This window comes from Stegodyphus dumicola, chromosome X2, assembly GCF_044657685.1.
Source record: "Stegodyphus dumicola isolate Sdum_Otavi_A_Nest chromosome X2, ASM4465768v1".
Lineage (NCBI taxonomy): Eukaryota > Metazoa > Arthropoda > Arachnida > Araneae > Eresidae > Stegodyphus > Stegodyphus dumicola.
The window spans coordinates 119,970,789-119,994,793 of NC_140781.1; the positions used below are offsets into that span (position 1 = coordinate 119,970,789).

The following is a 24,005-nucleotide window of genomic DNA, read 5'->3' on the forward strand; positions in this document are numbered from 1 at the left end:
GATATTTAAATTAAAAACAAACAAGCCGAGAAGCAAAATCTGACGGCTTCTTTGGCGACTGTAGCGCGAGGAAGGACATTTGCCATTTAAGAACTTTAAACCAATATTTCAAACATATTTCCAAACACCTCAAAGTTTATCAGCAACTAATTTTAGACTATTAGATTTTAGACTTAAAATAAATTTTAACACTCTATGAACTTTGAGGTGAGTAACTAGGTGAGCTTCAGTTAGTAGAAATGTACGGATATCTTAAAGGGCTTTTTGAAAAATCTTATTTTATATTAGTTATTCTCAAAATTCATTAAATAATTATTTCATGAATTGAATGCTAAATTGTTAAAACAAAGATTGTCATTGAAACGTTAGAGCAACGTGGGAAAATAGACTAAATACAACAGCAGAAAGAATCTAAATGAATGGAATAAAGAACTGAAAGATATTCGTGTTCATACAACTTACAAAAGTTGTCATGTTTCTTCCCGTTGAGTCATAGGTGCACTCCACAGTTAGATGATCTCCCTATATTTTTGGAAAAAAAATAAGAAGAATTGAAATATTGAATAAGCCACAATTTTATTGTAATCAAGCTGAAAATAGCTCTACACTTATATTTCTGCACAAATATACAAATTCGAAACTCCCAAATATATAAATTCCAAACTTACAAAAACTTAATTGGATTTTTCCGTTATAGAAAAACACGCGCCAAACAATTTTCTACACAAAGGTATATGCTTCAAAAGTTGCCTACTAGCCACTGTTAAAGTATATGTGTTATTCTTGTCTTTTTTCTGTTCAAAAGTTCAAATAATATTGTTAATAAAAATTTGTTTAAGTGTGTCATTCTATTTGTCACTCTATTCATTTATTAAAACAAATGAAAAATTAATATATATATATATATATATATGTAAGGTATAATGTCTTATGTTTAAAAAATTTTATCACTATCGAAATGAGCGGAAAATAAAACACTAGAAGTTGTCTTTTTTTTTTTTTTTTTTTTCCTTTTCATTTTATAGTGAGGAATCTTCTAGTGAGGAATTGCCTCATCGGAAATATCAGGCTGGAGTATATAGCTTTCTAGAGAAAACTGTTTGGCTCATGTTGTCCAGCAATAGAAAAGATTCAAAGGTTTCTTTCTTTCTTTCCTTTTTTTTTTTTTTTTTTTATGCAACCTTAATATCGAATCAAAATAATTCACAATAAAATAAAAGTTTTTTTTTATTCATTTTGAATAATTTAACGTCATCCTGTTATAAAAACTTTGATCAACGTATTAAGGCAAATATTTAAAAAATTGAAGAAATATTACTTTTTAAGTGTGTGGGAGGGGAGGAAAAATGGTAAATGAATTTTTTCTTTTAGTTTATTTCTTTTTTCTTTCCCTTTAGAGGTTCCTTTTAAAGAGGTGTTTTTTAAATCTTGTCTTTTTAAGCTTATAGTCACCCTGAATTATTGTACAATTAAGTCTTTTATGCGTATAGTTAGGACTTTAATTTTCCTTAATTCGACTTTTATTTCCCCCCACCCTAACATGCCAGAAATCAACAGTGATAAACGTAAACGAAAAGCATTACTGCGACTAAATTTGCTTCGTCTGAATTTTCTTACAAAATAGATAAAATATTATTCAAATAAATACCTTTAATTATAATTTTATGGAATTCATTTATAATACAAAATGTTGCTCTGTATCACCAAAGTTTTGCGTTGACAGTATTTAGAAAATAAAAAAAATAGAGAGGAACATAACTAGCATCCTTTATTCTTATGAAAAATTTGTGAAAGTAGTATATTTCAGAACAAGAATAGATGCTGTAAAAAACTTTGCGAAAATAGCGCAATTTAAACTCATGTTTGAAGAAATTTGACAGAAGTAAATATGAAATGGTTTACACATAATAGTATCATAGATTACAGAAGAATAAGAAGTATACATACTGGTTTGATTATGACTTCCTGTTTTAGATATCTGTATTCCTGAAAAAAGAAAAAAGAAATACTAACGTATAAATATATAGATGTAAAAATGTTTACCCTACATGTAAGGTAATAATTCGCATTAGTGTTATCCAGATACTACATATTAACCAAGAATAAATTTACTAGCATTCTTGCTGCGACTGCTGTATTACGCACATGGCACTTTCGGCGGGATCCGATTATATTCACCACGACTGCAAAGCCACGGGCATCCCATCAGAGGCCGAATGTTTAAGACCGTTAAACGCAAGTAGTTCGACCTGGCTTCGAACCCAAGTGAACGATATTGCTGCATGTTTGGGGTTCGTGGCTTCGTCCATGTATAACGTAAATACGAGCCAGTATATCTTAGGAAGTCCTCCACGACGGCATCTCTCCGCTTAAAGTCCTAGTGTACTTTGCCATATTCAAATAAGCTAACCTGATTTAACTTGCAAACCCCAAGCACAATGACAAATGAATAGTGTCCTTCAGGAAGCCCATCACGAAGGCACATTTTCCCTTAAACAGGACATCTTTCCTCTCATTGGCTTTGCCATACTCAAACAAACAAAACAAATTAAAAAATAAAATACGTTTGCTTTACTATTTATATGAACGTTCTACTACAACATGCTTTGACTTTGTTAAGAATCTGGTTGACATTTTTAAGTAAATATTTGTCCTAAATGCAGAATGTTACAGAGTAGAACATAAGTATAGCAAATTTATCAGAGTGAAAAATCTGGTGAAATTAAATAAATTATTATTTAATAGGATGAACAATAAAACAGAGCTTTAAGAATTCGTATTCAGTTCACACAATCATTTTAGGATGATAATTTCGAATGTTTTCTTATAATATACTCCAATTAACAGCGCATTTTCAAAAGCTTTCTTTTTCGAATTAGATGGTTAGTAATACAGAGTTTACATTAGGATTGCACTACTAATTCTTAAAAAAACTGACCGTAAATACATAGTTTTAATTTAAGAAATGATTCAAATTTCAAAATATGACTTTCTGGTAGCATGAAAAATTTTAATAAATATGTACTAAAATTAATTTTTTATACTGGTCTTTCTATGGAACAATTTTCAGTAAGCCGTTCCTATCTTACCAAAAATTTCTGAGAGGGGAGGATATTGTAGCATGCAAAATTGAGCCATGAAATGAACTGTCAGGTTATATATATGCCCTAAAATGCCTTTTCATCCCATAAATGGGAAACCAGAGAATCGACTTTTAGGAGGTGGTAAAAAAAGTGAATTTTAGTAGATTAAAGGAATTTTTAATTTTGGCGTTTGTACAAATGGGAAATTTGTAAACAGTGCTTTCATGTATTTTTTTTTTTTTTCAGTCTTAAAAGGTAATTTTAAAATGTGCAATAAAAAACTTTGTGCAAAAGCCTTAACAACACTCGTTAACGATTGTCCAAATTTCTAAAGAATGAGGCAATTTGATTGTACGAAGACAGAATTTCTTTCTTTTGTTAAATCACCGTGAAAAAGATTTTTTCTCATTGATATTGCTTTTTCGCGATGTGTGTATAAGATTTTTAAGATATAGTATTTCCAAACGTCACGAAAATTATGGCAACCTGAAAGTCTATAGAAAGTTTATAGTAGTAACCCACCATCCTCGTGCGGCGGAGGTGACGACACAGAAAAGGCGCGTGGAAAAGAAGAAAGTAAAAAGAAAAGAAGTAAGAAATGTCGAAGAAAAAAAATTAAAATAAACATTTCCTTTTATATAAACAAAAAGGAAAAAACTAAACTTCTGAAAATAAATATTACTTTTGTGTAATAAATATGCGAAACGTAAAAAAATGAGAATAAAAATATGAAAAGAAAAATTAAACTGAAAAAATATTTCATTTATAAAATAAAAATAATTAAACGTGAAATAACTTTTTTAAAGTAGAAATGTGAAAAGGAAGCATTAAATTTGTGAAAAAGTCACTTTTGTAAAATAGAAAATATAAAAAAATTAATTTATGAGATGTAAAAATAAAATTCACGTTTGATAAAAGACAAAAAAATGAGAAATGAAAAAATAGTAAATTTAACTTTGTAAAAGGTGAGAAGGAAAGGAAAACAATGAAAAAATATGCTTGTAAAATAAAAAGAGAAATTAAAAATGTGGGAATATCTTACAATTTAAACAACAGAAAGCAAATTCAAAGTAATGTCCCATAATACTTCAAGAAACAAACACGCTGATTGGTGAATGTAAAAGAAAATATTGTTAACGAGAAACTGGTCTTTATAAATGCGTTCATTCACCGTCGCAGAAGCACAAAAGGCATGAAATGGCTTGGACATGTTGGAACAGGCTTGAACATGCGCAGTTCTTCAGCTTAGTGACATCACGGTTTTTTCCGATGCTGGGTAAGGTCAATTAACAGGATTCAAAGGATAATTCCATGGCTTAAATGTGCGCGTCTTCCAGTGACTTCGACTTCCATGCGAGAGGTTGCAGGAAATCTTGTAAAAAATAGTGTCGTTGCTACGAAATAAAAACAAAACTGTCATGCATGACTTCATTAAAACACGTCTACGCAATTTCCGAGAAATCAAAGAGGGAGACATCGTTTCCAGTTATCATGTGATCCAAAATGGCGGCGGTCTCGCTCCTTTCCTGTGACGTCACTTCCACCCCACAAGGATCGTGAGTTACTACTTCTACTTAATTTGAGTCATTTTGAAACCCGAACTGTGAATCTGTGTCTTCGATTAACAAACAATCAAACGGATAATCTTTTTAAATACCCTTCGTAATTTAGTAAAATGCAATAAAATATAATTAAAGAACGAAAAAGAATGTACTATACACTTAAATAAAAATGTGATTCTTATAATTTGTCAGACATCACCATTTTCTAGACAGATGATGATTAACAACCAAATGTCCAGCCATTAAGAAAGGGGAGAATCTATGGGATATGTAGTGTGATAAAAGCTGAAGTGGGCTTCCTCCTACATAAATGTAACTTTCAGTATAAAAGCATTTGATTTTGAATTAAGAAATATTTTCCTCCGTTGGACGTTCATTTTTTCTTATGAGCTGAGTCAAAAAGTGTTTAAGAATCTCCGTTAACTTGCGTAAAATATGAAAGGATTCCATGCATTAATTTAAGTGCAATAGACTGTCTTAGATAACACTGAAAATTCTAAATTTTGCTCTGGCCTAAGAAACTGTGTGATTAAATAAGAGATGACTTTTCGAAAAATATTTGTGATTGGAAAAATAGTCTTCAGATGCGTAATGGTTGGAAGCCAATAAAATTTTGCTTGGTTCTCATATACTTTATATTCATGTAACATAGTGTTTAAAATATGAAACTGCACTCAAACCGGTAATACTAATTCAGCGATGAAACAAAAAGAAACGCCTTTCTATTTCTCGCTTCTTAAAAGAATATTTACTTGATGTAGGGTAAGGTTGCTATCGATAGGCCGGTTGCTTCGTTGACCCCCTCCATTATTTTCTAGTTATTGGGACAATAGGCTCTATCTGTTGACTCTTTAATATACTACATGAAGCTTAAAACCGCCGTCTTGGCTGGGAATTGATCCACGCTGAAACAAGATTGCTGTACAAGAAAGTAAGATTTTTTGTACTTTTCTTCTAATTTATTAGTGTAATGAAAATACAGAAATCAGTGAGACGTTAATAGCGTTTAAGTTGTTACTGATAACATTTAAAACTGTGTAAAATCAGCGTTATTTGGCTATATTAACAATAACTGTTTACTTTGTTATAACTGAAATCAAAGACGTATTACATACCGACTGCTAGTTGCCTTCAATGAGACAGCCTGTGTTGCTGTGAATGGGCTGTGGGCTCAACAATGGAAACCATATCGATGCTAATATTATGTAACTTTTTTAAGTTGAAGAATAAAATATCACTGTATCTGATTTAGTAAAAAGCTATCAGAAGTAGTTAAATCTATAATTAGATAATAATCTCATTTCCTTTGTTATAAATTATTCACCCCTTAACGTTTCGTTCTTCAAGCCATTGAGCAGTTATTACATCAGTGAAATGGAGAAGTTTCTACAACAGAGACGGAGACAAAAGATATTAGAAATTGTCATTCAGTTTCATAGAGCAAGATTGTTTGGGAAAGTTTATGGACAAGCAGCAACAATAGTGTCGGCAATGAATGGTTTTGCTAAAATAGGAGTTTGGCCAGTGAAAAGAAATGTACTTCAAGACTCATTTTGTTGCAACAGTACAGTTTGAAACAAATGATGTTCCTACTGTAGAAGTTCCTGACACATGTCTAACTGCTTCTACTAGTGGATTGTCATACGACATACAGGCTCCGGGGAGAAAACCTGTTTCAACGACCAGTGGAACAGAATCAGAACCGCTTCCAGCTGGTGCATCAACACTGTTCTCCAAAGTTAAAGTTTCCTTGGGTGAAATCTCTCCAATTCAATCTATAGTCTCAGTTGGAAAAGGCTCAAACAAAGCACAAAATCAATACTGATAACAAGTAGCCCATTAAGACGATAGCATTAAGATGACTTTCATTAAGATGATAATGTATTAAAAAGAAAATTGCTGTCAGCCCATTCATAGAAACTCTCCGGCTCAAAGAAGGCGACCAGTTTCCTTCACTGGGCCAGTGGCATCTATTTTTATTTTTTTAATATTTACTGAACATTTTATAATTATAAAATCTCTTCCTAAATATATGTAGTATGGAAAGTAATATTTACATTAACATGTACAAAACTGTAACATTGCCACAATTTGACGATTTTAAGGATCATTTTGTAAAAGTGGCCCATCGATAGCAACCTTTCCCTATATTTCGCTCTTCAATAATGAATTCTCATTGCAAAAACTCAATTCATTACACAGAGTACAATGTTTCAGTACCTGCCTCTCTAATAACATGAAGAAAACTGAATACAGACAATTTAAATATTTAATCAGTGATGTGACACTTGTGCACATGGCAATTCCGCACATCATCCTTGCAGGAACGGGAAATTTTCTAACAAGTGAAACCAGTTATACACAACAAGGGACACTTCCGCACAGCTCGTCAGAAACAATCAATGAGCCTAATGATTTATGATTTGTGTCCATTCCTGCGCTGGCGGTACGTTTCTCATAACAATAATTTCCTTGCTTGCGTGCACAATCTCTCCAAAATGATTCGTCAAAATAAAAAAAAAAAAAAAAAAAAAAAAAACTGTATAAACCCTAAATTAGTAATTGCTATACCTCTACAGATACAAAATTTTAAAAAATGTTATTTCTTAAGAAAACGTAATTATATTACTTTTTAACGCAAGTCATTTTAATTGTACATTATTCTCTTTTTATATTGGGGAAAACAGAAACTGATTTAGTTACATAATCCCGCGCGCAGTATGTATGTAAATATTATGCAAATGACAAAAAAAGTATTTCATTTAAAATATTTTAATATTTAGAATATGAAATAAAAGTATCAAATATATTATTAAGGATATCGGAATAAGTATACAAAATGCACTCTCATAAACCTGTTATATAGATACCAAACTTCAAACTTTGTTGTATTTTGGGGATATTTTGATACTTTAAAGGTACCCAGCTCCTTAAGGTATTTATTATTCTTTACATGTTTACCCATATATAAATATTTTGTTAAAATCTTTATTTGTTCGGTCGAGTAACTTAAAATGTTGTAATGAAAATCGATACTTCATGTCGCTGCTCCAAGTTATCGAAAGTCAGTCAAGAAGACGTGGTTTTGTGTGGAACTGCCACTAAACTATACAAACTTCTAATTGCCCATTCAACAATGAATGTTTCTTGTGTGCAAATGTTTTTCAATTTGGGCACAAGTGCCGTGTGCGCAAGTGCCACTAAACCATTTAATCGGCCTCCGGCAGGAACTTCAGCTGAAGCGCAAACAGGAATATCCTGAAAGGGAGCGCTAATGCTCAGTACTGAACATGACACGTTTGTAGCTTCACAAGGAATTGCAAATAGGATGCATTCTTGAACGTCACGAATAGTGAACTAAGGTGACCACCTACAGAGAAGACATTCTTACGGAATAGTGGGCGATCGGCTTAGGAAGATTTCTCTACTTTAGTGAAAAATGTAAATAGCATGGGTTAACTTCGAAAAGAGAAATATTTTATAGAAACACTGTTATGAATTAATTTAAAATGCATCCTAGTAACTTCATTTGGATTCATCTTAAATGCTTTATAATTGCCATTCCTTCTATCTCTATTAACGCCGTAATTTTTTTTAAAGTAAAATATTTGTTCAACTCATTGACAAAATAAATAAGATTCTCTTCTGTTGATAAGCGTAAAAATAATATTATAAAATTCAAGCAGAAAACATAAACACCTTATTCAGAAATGATTTGTAGGTGTGAATGGACGTTGTCTGTCGTTTGGTATGTGTTCAAAAATGCTTTCTGCAATGAAGTGCTTTCACTAAAAAATCTGCGAGGAAGCCAATAAGAGGACACGTTTTTATTTTGCTGTTATTGTATGGTTTAAAAAGGAGCTAAAAAAAGTGAAATCTGTTTAAAAAAAGATTATGCAGTTAATCCTAAGAAACATTAAAAATATTTGTTTTCCAAATGGTTTATATGTCTCCGAAGAATCGACTTATATCCTACAATATATCGTCGCAGTTCGGACATTCTCGGTAGTTTTCTCAGAAGTTTTTGCTTTCCCATGCTTCTGGAAGTTAATAATAATTCCAAATGTAATTAAATGCCTACGCCGGCACATACTAGCACCTCCAAATCAGAAGGAAAATATCAGTGTAAAATCACTGACTGGGATTTTTATTACATTTTATAATGCCATCCTTGCTCCACTTCCATCAGGGAGGACTATTATCAAGTTTCTGCGATCAAGGAGAGTAATCATCACCCAGCTCGGTTCCCGAGGGAAATTCACGATCCCATAAAACATCGTATCGGGCTATGGAAACAGTTTCATCGAACCTGGAAGATCCTCTTACTAAATTAGAACGCATCGACATATTAATGTCTTAATTATAAAAGAAAGGAAGGCACCATTGCGCTGTCCTTCAGGAGAATGCAAATAACATTTTGTTCTCATGAATTAATAGTAACCTGCTTGTATTTCAACCTTTAGAACAGCCTTAGATTTTAATTTAACTTGCGGGGCATAGTTCGCATTTTATGACATATTAATTCTGCACATTTAACTTAACTGGCTCATGAAAAATAGAGGATGATGAAACCTGAGAAGCTAGAAAAAGCAAACTGATAGAAACATTAGCAAGTCTACTAAATGAAAATTAGTCATGATATTAAAACCAAATTATATGTTAAAGAATGTGAAGTCAATATTCAGAAAGAAATCTAGGAAGTTGCAACCAATATTGGAGACTGTCTGCATTTTTATTCATAACATGATACAAAAGATTCATGTTTACCTGATAATTGAAATCATATTTCTTATCTGACGCAATATAAGGAAGTTCCACATCATTTCGAAAATGTCGCAGCTTCATTTGTCGGCCTAAATTATAAAAGAAAGTCACAGAAATTATAAAAGTAGTAAAAATAGCCAATAGTTTTACAAAGAAAAACTTGATCAAGCTTAGTTTCTACATTTATTTCATAGTTTTTTAAATAAGTAAATTTAATTTTCCAAACTATTTGTTACAAAATTAGAAACTGAAGTTAATAGGCATAAAGAACAGGAGTTTATGACTTTGAAACTTACCCAAGAGATGAGAGTGTAGAAATACTGCAAAAATCCTAATGCCTTCTGGTGGTATTGCCTAAAGACACATTATATCTATAGCATTAATTCAGGAAAACACTTTTCATGCTCAAAGTGACAAAATTAAACTTTTAGAATACTGTTATTATTTAACAAAACTTGATAAATTTTAATTAAAAACATTAATCATAATAAATTTAATGTAATTAAATTACAAGCCATAGTTTCATTTTGAATGGGAAACCAATAATTTAACTTGGCATCACAGAATCATTAAAGTTACTTGGGGTATAAATCTTAACAAATCAACTAAATATGTCTCCAGGTATGATCATATCGAACTATGATTGTGCCCATACCTGGTGAAAGTTTCTGAAGTTATTCATAGCTTTGTTTCAGTTGCAGCAGTTTGTAACCAATTTATAAGCTTTCTTTCATACAAAATTAGTTCATGAAAGTTTTATATTTGAATTCATTGCTTGGTTTAACGTAGTTTCCCTTGATTTGAGTGTTACTACTCTCCAATAATCCAGGAGTTTCAGGCAGAAGATTACTGGAAAAGATATTTTCCTCTTCCAGCAATCTTTTTCAATTTTTTTAACTATATTCCCGTATTTGTTAAGATTTTGGTAGTGTTATGATAAATTATTATGCCCAATTATTCTTTCTTTCATATTTTTATATATTTTAATATATTTTAACCTGAAATCATTGGGAAATATCATGTAGAATGAAACAAAGTCAAACTTACAAAAGAATAATACGAAAAAAAGGAAAAAGAGACTGGAAAGTCATTCTCAAAGTTTGTAAGATGAAGAAATGTTAGATCATTAAAAAGGAATTTTTTTCTTTAAAAACTAATTAAACAAAAGGAAAAAGTGGAAAGTTATTCTAACTCGTAACATTTTATTTATTTATTGAGCTTAATACATAAGGCAATCAATAATGTAACCAAATATGTAATAATAATAATATAAGCAAACTAAAGCTTTTGTTTATTAAAATGTTTTGGTAAATTACAAAAATATTTTTATAATTTCTAAAAAGATTATTTCAACATTAAAAATATAAAACATAGACTCTGTTAAAATGTGAGCTAGCTCTGATATCTTATAAATATTTGGTTGCCATAAATTTTTATCATTAATATATTTAACCGCTAACTTCCCTTGTTGACAATTGTGTAGACCTTATATGCTTCCCAGGGTTCATGAAATTGTCTTCTTTTTTTTCTCATTGTTCCTAATTTAAGAAAAGCTTTAATAGAATATTTAATCGTCATATTTTCTCCGTTACACTCCGATAATAATTACACTGTAAATAATTCTTTTGCATTTGATGATAAACTCAAGAAAATGTCTCCTCACAATACAGTTATGAATGTTAGAAATTAAAGACGAGAAAAAAGGAAAGCCAGCCTTATACTTAGATCAAAAACTTATTTGGAAGTTTGAGATTTGTCTTATTTTGGCAAAATTAAGTTTGTTTATTTCATGATGATTAACCATAATCTTCTAACAAAATTATGGTGATATATGAAGGGGGGAAATTCTTACATACTAATTGAATTTTAGCCTATAATTTACTGAAAATGTTAGCCAAAACGAGTGCTAGCCGGTAATTAAATTAATATTCAGGTAAGATCAGGCACTGAGCAGACTTACAGAATAAAATAAAGCAGTAAAAATATAATGCACAGTTTTCAGAAAAGGTATACGTACTGGTCCGAGACACCTGGGATCAGCATGTCCAGCAACGATGAATTTCCTTCTTCCGGGTGGCACGACTATACACGGATCTACAGAAGCTCCAATCATTAATGTCATAGCATCGTATCTTCTTAAATTCGGAGTAAAGTAAACACGAAATCCAGACTCGTCAACAATACCTGAAGAAATGAGTGATTTATTAGAAAACGGCAATTTTAGAACTATCGAATCTCATGATATGTACTTTCAAAACAGGCAGTGAGCCCACATCCGGTGGCAGAATTTAGATTTAGTGGTACTTGCGCACAAATGGAATAGAGGAACACTTGCGCGTAAGAAATATTCATTGCTGAATGGCTAATAATAGCTTACATAGTTTAGTGGGAGTTGCATACAGAACCAAGTCTTCTTGATTATCTTTCAATAACTTGGATTATTAATTTGTTTTACAAAATTTTAACCTGCAAAACTGCAAAAATATATATTTTAACAAAGTATTTACATTAAGAGGTAACGTTTAAAAAATGATAAATACCTCAAGAAATCAGGTACCTTTTAAATGTCAAAATATCCCCATAATGCAACACATTTTAAAGTTCACTGTCTTTTTAACTGGTTTATAAGCATGAAATTTTTGAATACTTACTATTTAGATATCTTTAATAATGCATTTGCTACTTTTATTTTATATTCCAAATATCAAAATACTTTTAATAATGTCTTTTTTCTCATCCATATAATATTGTACACTGCTGGCCATTAAAATTGCAACACCAAGAATGAATGATCTGACGAACGTCAAAAGCACATGAAAGGAAGAAGTTGGGATACGCAAATGATTCGTATTTCAGCGCATTTAGACGATACAAGAGAGAGAAACGACATCTGAAGCACTGCATAAAAGAAAAGTTGTGTAATGGATACTTTATTCGGAACGTGCTTTGTAAGGTTGGAGTTTGCTCTGAATATCGTATTATGCCTCGAATAAGAAGAGGAAATACTTACCAGCAAGCTTTGAAATTCGATAGAGGCAGTATCGTTGCCTATCCAAGGTATAGAATATCGTTTCGTGATGTCGCACTGCTCGACATCCAACCACTGTCATGCAAATATGGAATCAATGGATTGTTAAGAGTTATATTGAACGGCATGCAGGATCTCAACGCCCTTCCATGACTAACACCAGAGAGGAAAGGCATATTGTGAGGTCAATCTTACAAAACCATACAACCACATCAAGGAGCATTAGTTAGGAAATCGGTATGTTTGCAGCACGCCCAGTATCAGCTCGGAAGGTGCATCGACATTTGCAGCAGGTGGACTATCAACAGGTTGACCATTACTTCAGCTTCCCTTGACAATGCAGCATAGAGAGAGACGCCGACTCTGGTGCGCCAAACGACAAAGCTGGGTACAAGAGTGGCACAATGACGCCTTTTCAAACGAGTCCCGGTTCTACGTGCAGTATTCTAATGGCAGTATACGTGTCTGGAGTGTCCGAGGAGACCCTACATCGCCTGCTTGCATTCGATATCGGCATAGGGGCTTTGCACCTGGTGTGGCGTGATGGTTTGGACAACCATTGGGTACATGACATGCACATCTCTAGTTCGGATCGATGGTAATTTGAATGCAGACGGGTATATTTCTGAGATCCTACGTCCAGTGGTTGGGCCCTATCTTCGAGACCGCCAAACGTCAACAAGATAATACAAGACTACATGTTACACGTCGTGTTCTGACCTTGAACGATACATAGAATATTCAATTGCTGCCCTGGCCTGCATGGTATCCAGATATGTCAACCATCGAAAAAATCTGGTCATGGGTTGCTAAGAGACTGGCCTGCCACCCTTCTGCAGCTAAGACGGTTGATGAAGTGCGGCATAGGTTTAAAACAGCATGGAATGAGTTGCTCATTTCTGCCATCCAAGCCTAGTTTGACTCCATGCCTAATGGGGTAAAGGCCGTTTCAGCTACCAGAGGTGGTAACTATTTCTACTAATTTCGCACGCCTGTAAACCTCCAAAATGCTTTCAAATTAAATCATTTTGTCTTCATGCCATACTATTTACGTGCAATAAATATCTTTTTTCTATTTGCTTTCCTTCGGGGTGTTGCAATTTTAATGACCAGCAGTGTAATATGTACTGCGCGCAGGGTCATATAAACAAATCACCATTTTTAACTGATTTTTTCCCCTCAAAATAGAAAAGTATGTAAGGAATTTTACTAACGTTTATTTTATTTAAAAACTTTGCTATGCTGTCTTATTTTCCATTTCCGGCCAGAAAAAGTGCAATTAGATTTGTTTATGCAACCGAGGTTGTAAACTGTATAAGTATTTAAGATATGGCTTTTAGTCAAAAGAGAGAGAGAGAGAGACTTCTTGCTGGCTTACCACGTGCGTACTTCTCAGTCAGTTCATGTCTACCTTTAAGGCCGGAACTTAGTTCTCGCTGATACGTACTGTAATTTTTTGCATTCTGCTCACTATATGCATAGTGTTAAAAGGCCAATCTTAGCGTTACTACTCTCTGTAGAGCATTTAAGTTCAGTTCTTATTTTCTAGGTTTTAGACCATAAATGCTGGTCTTTGTATCTCGAAGTGCGGGAACGGCTATACGCTGTGAGAAATAAAGGATAAATTTAACCCTTCGGTAATTGTACTGTATCTTCTACACAAGCACGAACATAGTTTTGAGTAAATTCCCTGTTCCTAATCAGAACTCCAGTTATGTTTCCAAAGGCAATTAGAAGGAATAGCAGTCCTGACAAGTAATACAGACTTAAAATGACCTACATTAAAAGTAACAGAATTACATTTACTTAAAAATAACATTTTTATTTTCTTAACTCAAAAATCGATTATTTTTTTATATAATAGATAATTTTTAATATTTTAGTCAAGAAGAATAAGTAGTTAAGTAGTTTCTCATTTTAAATTCACTTAAAGTTTTTGCACTTATTTCTTATTTTTTTAAAATTTAAGAATACTTAAAGCTCTTTGTGCACCACACAAGGCTTACAGACTTAAGTCAGTTAAAAAAAATATACAGAAGGAAGAGAACGCCATTTTATCTTGAACAAAAACATGCACAGGGAAGGAAACTTTGATATGATTTGAACTTACCGTGCCCAGTTAGAAATTAGTAGTTTCAAAATTGCAGAAGAAATGTTTATTATTCAGTCTGTGAGGAACAGAAGAAAAAAAATTAGTTAGAGAGGCAGTAGAGGAATTTCTGTATAATTTATTTCATTTGATAGTAATTTCATTTTAACTTTGTTTCTTAATGAACCAACTTAGGCAGTATTATTGGGGTGTTAACTTGAAAGTTTGCAGCTTGTTTTGCCAATCAGTCGGGCCTTCCCAGATTGCCATTGTGGCCACGTACATGAGAAAAGATGACATCAACACCTTTATTATTAATATCTTACTACTAATAATAAGATTATTAAAGATTATTAAAGATTTATAGACTTGGTCAAATTTTTTAAAATTATGACTAACAGTTTCAGAGAAATCGTGCACGCAAGCAAAAAAATTATAGTTATGAGGAATCTTAAAGATATTGCTATGAATTTTGTATATATGTGACATGAACGAAAAGGCGAAGCTTTGCCGGAAAAATAAGATTACAAGGGCAAGTCTATTTAGAGTCTACACTAAGGTCTGCAGTGAGGTTATCGAGATATTGCTAAGCTGAAGATTGTTTTGGTCACTAATTTTCCGCCAAATTTGGCGAGAAATCGCCAAAAGCTGCCAAACTAGGCGACCATCGTGTCTGATCCCTGTATAACAGTAATTTGTCTAATTCCTATATGACTGAAACTGTAATGCCCTCCAGCAATTTCGAGAAACCGAAGGCACTGGAAATTTTTCGGCGACAGGGAAAAACTATATGAAACCGGAGAGAGCATCAGTTCTCAGTTGTTTAGTTCCGAGTGCGGAGTATTCAGAGCACGGAGGTAGGAAGTAAGAAGGAAAAGCCCTAGCCGGTTTTTTCCCATACACTGCTTTGAAGCATGGTGATCCCTTCGTACATTCAGTGACCAAAACATTCAGTGATTTACCATTAAGATCAATTGGTTTTGACATGATCGGATGTAAATATTTTGTAATTACTTCGTAAATATACATTTAAGAGTATATATTTTCTTTTTTATATAATATTTCAGAGTCCTAAGTGAGTGAAAAGAATACATTTTTAAACAACATTTCATTCTGAACTGAATTAAATGCTATACTTTTCACAGAACAGTTTGCTGAGAAAGGTTTAATTTGAATGAAATATTTTCACAAGTTCTCGTTAATTACATTAGAAAAATTTTTTTAAGGTAATTCGATTTTATTCGGTTAAGGACTAAAAAAATTAAGATCAAAGTTTATTGTATTATTAATATTAAAACTATGCATTATTTCTTTTCTATTTATAGAGTTTCTTTGTAAAATACTTTATCAAATATGACATGATTTTTTAGCTTCTGATGCATATTTTAAATCGAAAAATGTAAGTCAATTTATATTTAACTAGGTGTACCCGCCCGGCGTTGCCCGTGCATTTAGAAAATGCAGATAAGTGAATAGCGCAGGAATAGTAGTGTAGGACATGTAGACTGTCTCTCTCTCTTCCCCCCCCCACAAGCTACAAAAAAGAAATGAATTGTAATTAATCGATTTAATGTATCGTCAAAACAGCAAACTAACGCTAGAATAAAGAAATCAATTGTTACAATCGAACGTTATTTGAAAACAAATAATAATATCAGTGAGTCAAAAAAACCGTGATTAATTAATTATAAATAATTTTTTTTTAATTTTTCTAATTCAAAAATCGAAAATCGGGCTTCGAGGTCTGGTGGCCAGCCCCTTTGTGCTTCCGTATAAAAAATTCCAGGTCCCTGCGTGCGATAGATTTGGCTGGAGAGCTCGGTCAGACAGACAGACAGACACATTACACTTGCTTTTATTATTATAGATGCTCTATTCGGTCCATTTCAAATTACAATACCTTTTATTTTAATGGTAAAATACGTTAAATATTGGTGCTCATTTCCATGTACTTAACTTTTTCCATGTACTTAACTTTAACGTATTTGTGAACAGGATTTCAATTTATGTTTACAATTCAATGTTAAAATTATTATATATTTAGATAATATTTATAATCATTATAAATATAGATACATTTAATAATTAGATTTCTTCGCAGTAACTTTCACAGGAGTTTAAGAATGAATAAATCCTTCATTTCAAATACATTTATACATAATTGAATAAATATTTACGTATTTTGTTAAAGGCAGATACATGCTTTTTGCAAGCATATGCATAAATACTCATTCATATTTCATATTTTTCCTTTTCGGCATGTGCAAATATTTAATTTCTGTGCATTCACTATATTTTTCGACTAATTTACAATAATTTAGCATATACCCGAAATTTTTACATAAGAAATATGCATAAATATAATTTGAATGAAAATTACATGCATTATTTTTAATATTCACTCAAAGGGCAGTTTTTCTTCGAAATTCCTCCACGATGGCATCTCTCCCTTGCATGCCTTACTCTACTTAATAAAAACTTAATCTGACCTAAGTATCTAATTACAAATATTTTAACATGCATAATTTTATATTTACATTTAGCCATCAAGTTTCAAACTTTTGACTTAAAACACGTTCAAGATACATTCATTATCAAATTCAAATCTAGTAAATATATTTTGGCAGAGCACTCAATACATCTTTTAGCGATTTTACCCAGTTTAATAATTCTCTGATAATATAAAAAATAATAATTATCCATGTCACATTTAAACATTAACGGCATTGCCATCAGATCGCAATCTTGATTGCCTCACTCAGTATAATATTACTTCATTCGCAGAATTCGCAAATGAATCCATCTTCTGCTCCACACATTTGTGTAAAATTGTACATAATTTTACACAAATGTGTGGTTACAAACCGAGAAAAAGTTATCTTATTGGTATAGCTGTGTGTATATATACTAATTTTGACGTTGATTGCAGCATTTGGTGGTAATTTTATTTTTCAATTAACCCAAATAAGTAAAAAGTGTAAATCCAAAGTGATTATTTTTAAGTCATATAAAAATAAAATGATGAGTTTAAAATTAGCAACTATAAAGCCTCTCCTCTAAAATTTTTTAAAAAGTACATGTTATAGTAATATGTGGTTGACCAAAAAAAAATTTTATTTAAACATTTTGGCTTTTGAAACATAAAATAAAAGTAGCGAATATTCTATCAACGGTATCGAAAGGCGTACCCAATTTTAAAGGTACCCGTAAGGGTACATTTCATTCTTTAAGCATAACATTTTTGCTAAAATCTATATTTTTGCAGTTCAACAGCTTAGAATTTTATAAGAAAAATTCGTAATCAAAATTGCTGTTGTTAGTTACATACAAATAACCAAGATGTGATTTTCGCGTAAATGTCGCTACAAATTGCTATTATCCACCGCACAATGAATGTTTCTTTTATGCGAAAGTGTCTCGCTTTTCGATTTGTATGGAATTGTCGTGTGTCGAAATACTATCAGAGCGCTGTCAAGGGAGCTTTTGAATGTAAACAAAAAACACCCCATCTGGAGTATCCATACGTACCGAAGCCTCGGATCACTGCTTCACTCGTAGTGCGGAGTTGGTCCCTCCTTCCTTTCTTAACTCCATGCTCTCTCTGTTTTTTTGGGCAGGGAGGTCTGGTTGCACTATTCTAATGAGTTTAGGCTGAAAGTATTTTCAGATGCGGATGGCAGGAGTGTCTATCCGAATACAATATGTATAGGTTCTCATTTGTGTCTGTAATTTCCGTTAAGAGAAGCAAGGCCAATTGAAACTCAAGCCTGTCAGATTGGACAAAATTCCGGTTCCCAGTTTTCAGTAGATTTTGAAAAATTTATCACTAGGTGACGCTCGCGACTCGCTGTACTTTGGATATACATTCACCATTTGTAACATAGCTTATTAATAACAAAAAATGTATTTTATTAAAAAGTATCGTAGTTTGCTAAGAGTAATACAGGTTGGTATATTGTCGCATGCCATATTGTAAAGTTTTCTTCCTTTTAATAAAATTTTTAGGATTGTATTTAAATAATTATTCGCAACATATAACTGATGGAAATGCTATGCATAACACAAAATTTCATAAACAAAAACTATTATCACGTACAATTTTAAAGCTTTAAAATTGTTTCGAAATGTTTTCCCCCCCTCAGCTTTTCTATATGAACAAGCTTAATACGTGTGTGTATGTGCGTTCAGCTCAATACTTCTCATCTTACAGTTTTATTGTATTCTGCTATCAAAAATCTGTTATCTGTTGAAGTACTTGGTATTCAGCACGAACAGATTCAAAATTTTATACAGCTTACATTGTGATTAATATCATGTATGTATGATGTGCATATAAATTTGAATTCTCTGCATCCTGTAAAAAATTTAAAACACATGTCTGTACGTAATGGATAATACTTCCTTTCTTACCTCCATGATTCAGAGATCTTCGTGCGATCATCACCTTTTAGATGCGCGTTGCATAGTGTTGTGTTTAAAGTTTTTAGTAGTCTGAAGTGTAACTACTGCTGCGCTCTGTCATACTGTACGAGTACTTTGTGAAACGTTAAAAAACTGCAATGTATTGATTGGGGGAAATTAAATTTTATAAAGCTTTCATAGGTTCCGTGTGCATTCAATCCATTACGAGCACGTACTCTACCTTCAATTCCTGTAAATCAGTATTATTTTCTTAATAAAGAAATATAAAAATTACATAAAGATTTTCAGCATGTATAATTATATATTTCAACAATATAATTATAAATGCATAACATAATAATAATACTCATTATTATATATTTTTGGTATCGAGCCATCTCCTTTCTTTGCTCGTTTAACTGCATTTGACATCTGAAATTTAACTTCTGTTTCGCCCAGTCAGACTTGCAGATGTGTAATTTTCAAAATTACTTCATTTCGCGTCGTCATCCATTATTTACATCTTCCAGTTTTGCATTTAATACATATTCGCGTTGTCACTTTAGAATTTCATTTAACGCTAAGCTTTCGATACCTACAATGGATATAAACTGCAAAAAGTTTACTTTTAGCCGTTTTAGTAAGGATGAAATTAATTTTATGTAAATATTCTAAAAAGAACTAGGGAAAAAATAATAATACAGAAACATTCAGAACGAACATCAGAGCAAAAAAATGATATCAGTGAATCATAAGGCTGATTGACTCTTTTTCACAGGCTGCGTAGAAGTGGGACTTTTTATCCATAACTGGTTACACCTGTTCATGTCTTCCCATGTGAATTATATGTGTGCAAATGCCATGTACGTCGGCGTGACATCACCCAGAAATTAGAGGCAAAACTTAAAAAATTTTTTGGGGCACTGGGCGGCAGAATTTAGGAGCCACAGACAATGAACCACAGAACGGAGCCACAGAACAGCGATAAGATCTAGAGTCTGCCAAAAGGACTTGCACATAGGCAAAAAGACCCTGTGTATACTATTGAAATCAATGCTTTCGTATGTATTTAATTTTCTTTTTAAGTGCTGTAAGAGGAACTATTCTATTATCAATATTTGTGGCCTTTTTTTATAGAAGCTTTTACACATGCTGATTATAAGGTTAGATGATTTGAATACGGCAAAGCTTTCTACCTCAGAAAATAGGATGCTTTCTTGGAGAACTTAAGAGAAAATGGCTCGTGTCTACGTTACACATAGAGAAAACTCAATTGCCCATTCGCCTAAGTCCGAATTCGAACTGAACTAACAATATTCAGCTTTCTCAACCGTTAGGCCACTGGTGAGGCCCTGACTATGATTTAAATTTGAAAATATCTATATTTTCAAATAAAGCTTTTTGATAAGTAGTGAAGATTTAAACGGTTATCAGATGATCACGTCAGATTCGATGCTTAATGAATTTTCGAAACTGAAAATTTGTACTTTGCACATGATACTGCAGATGAGATTATTTTTCTATCTCTGCGCTTGAAGGTTATAATTCACTGAAATATGACATTTCTATTGCATTGTGAATGTTTAATTTTATCTAAAGCGAGTTCCAGTCTCTTTTAGAAGCAGTGGAATACTAAAAATGGTTAATACACGAGTTTTCTGTTTGAGAAATTCCCTTTTCCTTTTTAAGCGACTCATGCAAATTTTCTAAGAGACGAAAAAAAAAAAAAAAAAAAAAAAAAAAAAAAAAAAAAAGAGGGACATTTTAAATTTATGATTTCATCGGTTAAAACTTAGAAATCAAATCTCTAAGAAATTTTAGTTTATATATATATATATATATATATATATATATATGTGTGTGTGTGTGTTTCTTAGTTAGTTTATTTTATATATATATATATGTGTGTGTGTGTGTAAACTTTTGCTTTTCATTCTTTTATACTGTCATATTATCAATTTATTAAAAATATTCACATATCTAAGCACTAATTTTTAAATGTTATTATAAATTATTTAAACTCTGTAACTTTTTAATTTTTAACCAAATTAGAATCTGAACTCACTTACCAGAACGGAATTCACTATTGTCATAATGTATTTCTAGTAAAAAATAAAGATTTGGTTTATCTCCAAGTGGCAACCCTGCTTTTTCTGGCATTACCATAGCCTACAAACACAATAAAACAGTATGCAATTGAGTACAGAAAGAACATAAATTAAAACATAAAAGTTTATTATTATATAATTCTTTCCCTTTGCAAACTATTTGTTAAATTCTAATTTAATATTTATGTTTAACGAATGTTTAATGAAAGCATGTTTAACGAAGATGAAAGTCATAAAAAATAACTTTAACATTTCTCCAGAAATCGAATATTTTTAACTCGAAATAAAACTGAATTCCCCCCTCCCCCGAATGACTTTGAAATTACTTTTTGTTTGCTTGCTTGTTTCACATTACTTTACTGAGTGGTGAAGTATTACTTACAAAGCATTTAGGTTGCAGTCCAAACCTCCTTTGTTAAGTCCACAAAGAGGAACTAATTTTTACTCCTGTCTTTTTTGTTTCCTCACTTCATCATTCCCACAAGCATTTGCCCATTTAAGGGATCTTTTGAAATGTAGTTTAAAGTAAATTGTAATTTATTTTAAAAAATGGAATCTCTATTTTTATTTGCAATGAAGAAAAACTGAGCTTTTGAAATAACTCAGTTTCCAGTTGCAGTTAGGGAACAACATGGTTATAAATTGTAGATATTTTACAAATAACAGTAGTTTTTATTTACCATTAGTTGCTTAAACAGCTCAGTTTCTATTTACACATAGTTTACATATATTTTCCCATTTTAAAGTATTTAATATGTTAGCTTTCAAAATGAACAGATAAAGTATTTAAGATATCTTTGGTACATTCAGTGCCGTAGCTAGAGGGAGGAGGAGGAGGAAGAAGTCCACCCCACTCGGCAGATTTTTAAGGTGGGGGCATTTTTTGTTTGAAACCATAGTTTATAGGGGTTAGTGGAGTGGATTATCGAGGCAGATGAAGAATGATTTTTTTCGAAGTTGCCATACCGAATTAAATTGAGAAGAAAAAGTGTTTTTACTCTAGATAATGCATTCAAAGAAATCATTACATGATTTCAACAGCTACCATATTCTTTCTATACCTTTCGCATTCCGTCGAAACATTTAAATGCAAATTTTGAATATCAACTAAATTATGATCACGATGACATTAATAAGGAGGAATTCTGCTTTAAGAAAGAAATATTTCAGAGTGTTATTTCCATTATCGACGCAGAAAAGTGGAAAAGCGGTCCTTTTAATTTTTTGCAATTTATTTAAAAATACAAACTCCAGAACGAAGTTCCAAATATTAAACTACTGCTTCGAACTTTCTTCTCAATTGCTGCAGGTATTGCCAGTTGTGAGGAGCATTTTCTAAATAAAAGTCATTTTATAAGGTATTTTCTCCCTCCTTCTAGCATATCTTCGTGGTGTAACGGTAGCACACTACGCGGGTATTCGAGAGATCTAGGGCACTGCTCATTTTTCATTACTCCGGCTTCCAAATAGCCTAACAAGTCTGCAAGTGGCGCCCGAACTGAAAGGTCGTGGACTATAATTCGTTTCCACCAGTATTTACTGTTTCCGTCCCCTAATTCCAGTCGCCCTTTAAAAGGGGGCGTATATAAGGCATTTTCTCCCTCCTTTCAGCATACCTTTGTGGTATAATGGTAGCACACTCGGTACGTATTTGAGAGTCCAGGTTCGAGTCCCGGCGAGGGCATTGCTTTTTTTTTTCATGTACTCCGGTTTCAAAAAAACCTAATGACTCTGCAATTTGACTACCAATTGACTACGTGATACATAATAGCAAGAAAATTCAAACATATCTCTATAATGTCATTAATGGTTTTACGAATAAAAAAGACAAACAAAATAATAATATAATTTTAAAATGTTGGAATTAGGGTTTGTCTTCAGAAATAAACGGAAAGTTTTATTTCATTTTCCTACATGTCGTTTTGACATTTTTGTGGTTATTTGTTTGTATACCAGGAGGGCCGACAAATTCAAACATCACCCCAAACGGCAAACTCAGGCACTGCTATAGAGTAGCGTTTCTTGGCTTGCGGACCGGTAATATTCGTGAGCACATTTCGCAGACCAGGTGGTCGGACGTACATCTTTGTTCACAGATTAGGATCAAAGTATAAACCCATATTTTAAATATTCAGTGTTTGTAGAGCCTAATAAAAGTTCCCCACCCCCGGGTGGACATCTAAGTCTCTTGTTTCACTGTCAGTTTATTGAGACGTCGAAATGATATTAAAAAAATTCTGTAGCTTACCTTGTTTACGGTTCATGTTATTAAGGTCTAAAAAAATTTTTTTCCTTAGCACCTATATAAGTATTGAGAAAACAGGGATGAGTGAAGCAAAGCGCTCCGCAAAGAAAATGCCTCTGAGCCTAAGAAACATCTATCAACAATACATATTCTTTGTCTGAGCGTTCTCCGGCATATTTGCCACATTTGGCAACCACATCATTTACACAACTGGGCGCAATTTACTTTTTTGCATCGTAGAATTATTGCAGCCCTTTCTCTGCTGTGAACATTTCCAATACCTTCTTAAATAGAACTGTTTAAGAAGGTATTGACATTCCGTCCAGTTTTAAAAAAAAAAGTGAGAAGTAACAAACGCCAGCGCACTCCAGTGCTGCCAGCTTTCAAAGACAAAATTATGAATGCTAGATCCTAAATTTACGGCATGCATTAACGTAAAAAATATCGTACAAAATTTTATTATTATTTGAATAAAAAAATTTTTTTAACACGCACAGGTAAAAATCTCAGAAGACCGATCAAAGTTTTCCGCGGACCGGTGAAGATTCGCTGGATCAGTAGTTGAGAATATCTGCTATAGGGGAAGTAACGCCATAGAAAGTCATATGATGAAAAGAATTAAGTTGTTACAAGGCCGGCATTGCTGTATATGGCGCATTGATGGAAAAAGTTTTGGACACCCATCCCTATACACCAAACATATCGAAATAAGGATAGAATGTTTC

The 24,005-nt window shown here is 32.5% G+C and overlaps 1 protein-coding gene across 1 annotated transcript in view; it reads right to left on the reverse strand.

The window, feature by feature from the left end:
- The window catches only part of LOC118184998 (DBH-like monooxygenase protein 1 homolog), a 91,106-nt gene that overhangs the window by 15,672 nt on the left and 51,429 nt on the right, over positions 1 to 24,005 (reverse strand). Inside the window, exons 6-11 of the mRNA XM_035354765.2 lie at positions 20,997 to 21,096; positions 11,427 to 11,593; positions 9,706 to 9,763; positions 9,413 to 9,498; positions 1,948 to 1,986; positions 463 to 522 (exon numbers count right to left, since the gene is read on the reverse strand). Coding sequence (XP_035210656.2) covers positions 463 to 522; positions 1,948 to 1,986; positions 9,413 to 9,498; positions 9,706 to 9,763; positions 11,427 to 11,593; positions 20,997 to 21,096 — 510 coding nt within the window. The remainder of the gene's footprint in view (positions 1 to 462; positions 523 to 1,947; positions 1,987 to 9,412; positions 9,499 to 9,705; positions 9,764 to 11,426; positions 11,594 to 20,996; positions 21,097 to 24,005) is intronic.